General features: G+C 58.2%; 1 protein-coding gene across 1 annotated transcript; it reads left to right on the forward strand.

Annotated features, from left to right (window-relative positions):
- Positions 1-5: 5 nt before the first annotated feature.
- LOC104169561 (E3 ubiquitin-protein ligase DTX4-like) lies at positions 6-2,906 on the forward strand (the record flags this gene model as incomplete). The annotated part of the gene is made up of 6 exons (XM_009710506.1): positions 6-231; positions 379-440; positions 766-918; positions 1,651-1,812; positions 2,192-2,281; positions 2,673-2,906. Coding segments are annotated over 6 exons (927 nt in total), but the record flags the coding sequence as incomplete, so codon positions are not given.
- Between the last annotated feature and the right edge of the window lie 219 nt (positions 2,907-3,125).

A 3,125-nucleotide genomic window follows, 5' to 3' on the forward strand; every position in this document is an offset into this window, starting at 1 on the left:
TTTTGGGGGAGCACCTGGGGTTTGGGGTGACACTGGCTCCTCAGTGCCATTTTGAACCTCCTCGCCCAGGGATCACAGGGATCCTAATGAGTGCGGCCGGGCTGCCTGTCTGCCTGACACGGCCCCCCAAGCTGGTGCTGCACCCCCCGCCTGTCAGCAAGAGCGAGATCCAGTCCATCCCCGGCATCTCTCACACCTGCCGCAAGACCACCAAGAAACAGGCTAAGAAGGGTGAGAGGCACTTTGCCACTTGGCCCCTGTTCCTGTCCCCCCCTTCCCTAGCTGGTCCCTTGGTCCCCGCCATCCCCTCCTGCTGCCCCCAGCAGTGGGTTTCCCCTGTGCTGCCCTCCAACCCCTCTGTCTCTTGCTGTCCTGCAGGTAAAACTCCAGAGGAGGTACTGAAAAAATACCTGCAGAAGGTGCGGCATCCGCCGGATGAGGTGCGAGCAGTGAGGTTTGCACTGGAGTGTCCCTGGGGTGCTTTGCTCTGGGAGGAACAACTGGTGACATGGGTGATGCTCCTGCGCTGTGCAGGGGTCTCCTGCCGCCCCTCATGGCCCTGCCCTGTCCCTGTCCCGCTCTGAAGAGGGGCTGTGTGGTGCATGCATGTGTTGGTTGACCCCTGTGGTGGCCCAGGGTGACAGCACAGCACCAAGGGTGGGTGCTGGTCCCTGGGCAAGAGCAGGGCAACTTATCAGCCCCGTGTCCTTGGGGAGGCTCTGGCTGCATCCATCCATCTGACCCCTCTCATCCCCTTCCGTGCAGGACTGCACCATCTGCATGGAGCGCCTCTCTGCACCTTCTGGCTACAAGGGACCCCAGCCAGCCGTCAAGCCCGACCTGGTGGGGAAGCTGGTGAAATGCGGCCACGTCTTCCACCTCCACTGTCTGGTCGCCATGTACAACAACGGCAACAAGGTGCAAGGCTGCAGCCCCAGGGGATGCCCGAGCCCCCAGCTCAGCGACCTGTGCTGAGCTCCACCTGCCCTCAGTGGGACAGTGCTCGAGATCTGCTGGCCTGGAGGGCTGTGACCTCCCTGCCCTGATGGAGAGTTCAGTTTTTGTCAGCAGCAAGCACTTTGGGACTGCTAAATCAGAAACCAGGGTTGCGTGGGTGTTTTTTCCCCTACTATGCCTACTTTTATGTACTTGCTTTCTTTCCCAGGGTTAGTGGCGCTGAACTTTGGTCTCTGCATGTTTGAGCAGAGCTACTTGGCATCTGGTGCCAGGCGGTGCTTTTCCAGCGGCAGGTGGGCTTTACTGAGCCCCCTGAAAAAATGGCCCTTGCACTCGACATTCCCAGGAAAATGTGTTTCACACTGCTTGAGACTTCTAAATATTTATTACCTTTCCCTCTTTAAAAAAACAAAAACCAAAAAAAACCCAACAAAACCAACCCCAAAAGAGAGGTAGGGCAAGTAGCAAGGACTGTAAAACTGATGAGGAAGAGAAATGCAGACCTCAGGTTATTGGTTAAAGTTGGGTCACTGCAGCAAATTTTCGCAGCCTTACCCCCTACTTCCTCAGTGTTTTTTAAATTGCTGTTTTTATGATGCAAATGGCGTTCAGTGCTGCTCAGGGATGAAGTGCCTGGTCTGGCTTAGTGCTTGGGGATACCAGTTTCATTGTGTTTCCCTCTTTTCCTGTCAGGATGGGAGCCTGCAGTGTCCCACCTGCAAAACCATCTATGGAGTGAAGACTGGGACACAGCCCCCAGGGAAGATGGAGTATCACATCATCCCTCACGCATTGCCTGGCCACTCTGACTGCAAAACCATCCGCATCATCTACAACATCCCCCCAGGGGTGCAGGTGCGGCCTGGCCCTATGCCCAGGGGGGTACTTGGGGGGTCCCCTGTGAAGGCTGGTGGCCCTTGTCACTGCAGTGTCACCCCTGGGTCATGCTGCAGTTCATGCCTGGACTCAGGGCTCTGGGTTCAGTGCTGTCTCGGGAGCTGCATGTCTGTAAGGATGTTGTGGGAAGTCCGGGGTACACCTGCCTGAAAGTGTTGGCCCCATCTGCTTGGTGGCGGGGGGATGGTGGCATTTAGGGCCACTGTACTAGAGCGTGGCAGCCCTGCACAACAGTGAGCAGCTCTGCATCCGCTTAGGTTGGGGGGTTACCTTGTGCCCAGAGCATCCTTCTGAGCTCCAAAAGGGTTTTGTTCCTCTTCCACTCCACACGCTGCAGGGACCGGAGCATCCAAACCCCGGGAAGAGTTTCACTGCCCGTGGCTTCCCCCGGCATTGCTACCTGCCGGACAGCGAGAAGGGCAGAAAGGTGAGGGGCTCACCTGGGCGGCTCGAGCTGGCCAAGGCATGCTCAAGGGCGTATCAAGGGGGAGAGGAAGTGCGTAGTTGTTTGGAGCATGGGGAAAAGCAGATAGGGCTTATGGAGGCAAATCTGGGTGGAGGTTTTCCCCATAGCCCGTCCGGCATGCCCTGCAGGAGCCCAGCGACATTCCCATGCGCTAGGGGAGATCTGCAGCCTGGTCCCGCTATTCTGGTTGGGGTAGGACCCCATGCTGGGATCCCAAACTCCCTGGAGGGCTTTGCTGTGGGTTGCCCACATTGCTGGGGTGTACCAGGATGATCAGGTGTGTCCTGAGCAAAAATGGGTGCTTCCTCCCCCTCTTTTACCTTGCTGCTTGCCCCATCTCTCCCCTCCGCAGGTACTGAAGTTGCTGCTGGTAGCCTGGGACCGGCGCTTGATCTTTGCAATCGGGACCTCCAGCACCACAGGCGAGTCAGACACAGTGATCTGGAATGAGATCCACCACAAGACAGAGTTCGGCTCCAACCTCACCGGCCACGGCTACCCTGACATCAACTACCTGGACAATGTCCTGGCTGAGCTCGCAGCCCAGGGCATCACGGAGGAGAGCCTGGTGCAGGAGAAGGACTGAGGCCACGGCAGGGTGGCAAGGGAAAGGGCACCCATGCTGCCGCTCCTGAGGATGAAGCTGCTGGAGAAACCCACCTGGGGGCTTTGCAGGAGGCACTTGGAGGCCCTTGCTCCTGGTGGCACCTGCCCAGTGGGGGAGCATCCCCACGCTGGCCAGGAATGCGGGAGAATGCCCTTTTGGCCATCCCATTTGCTCCCGTGGGGAGGGAGCCTCCCCCCA

This window comes from Cariama cristata, unplaced genomic scaffold (assembly GCF_000690535.1).
Source record: "Cariama cristata isolate BGI_N322 unplaced genomic scaffold, ASM69053v1 scaffold34791, whole genome shotgun sequence".
Classification (NCBI taxonomy): domain Eukaryota; kingdom Metazoa; phylum Chordata; class Aves; order Cariamiformes; family Cariamidae; genus Cariama; species Cariama cristata.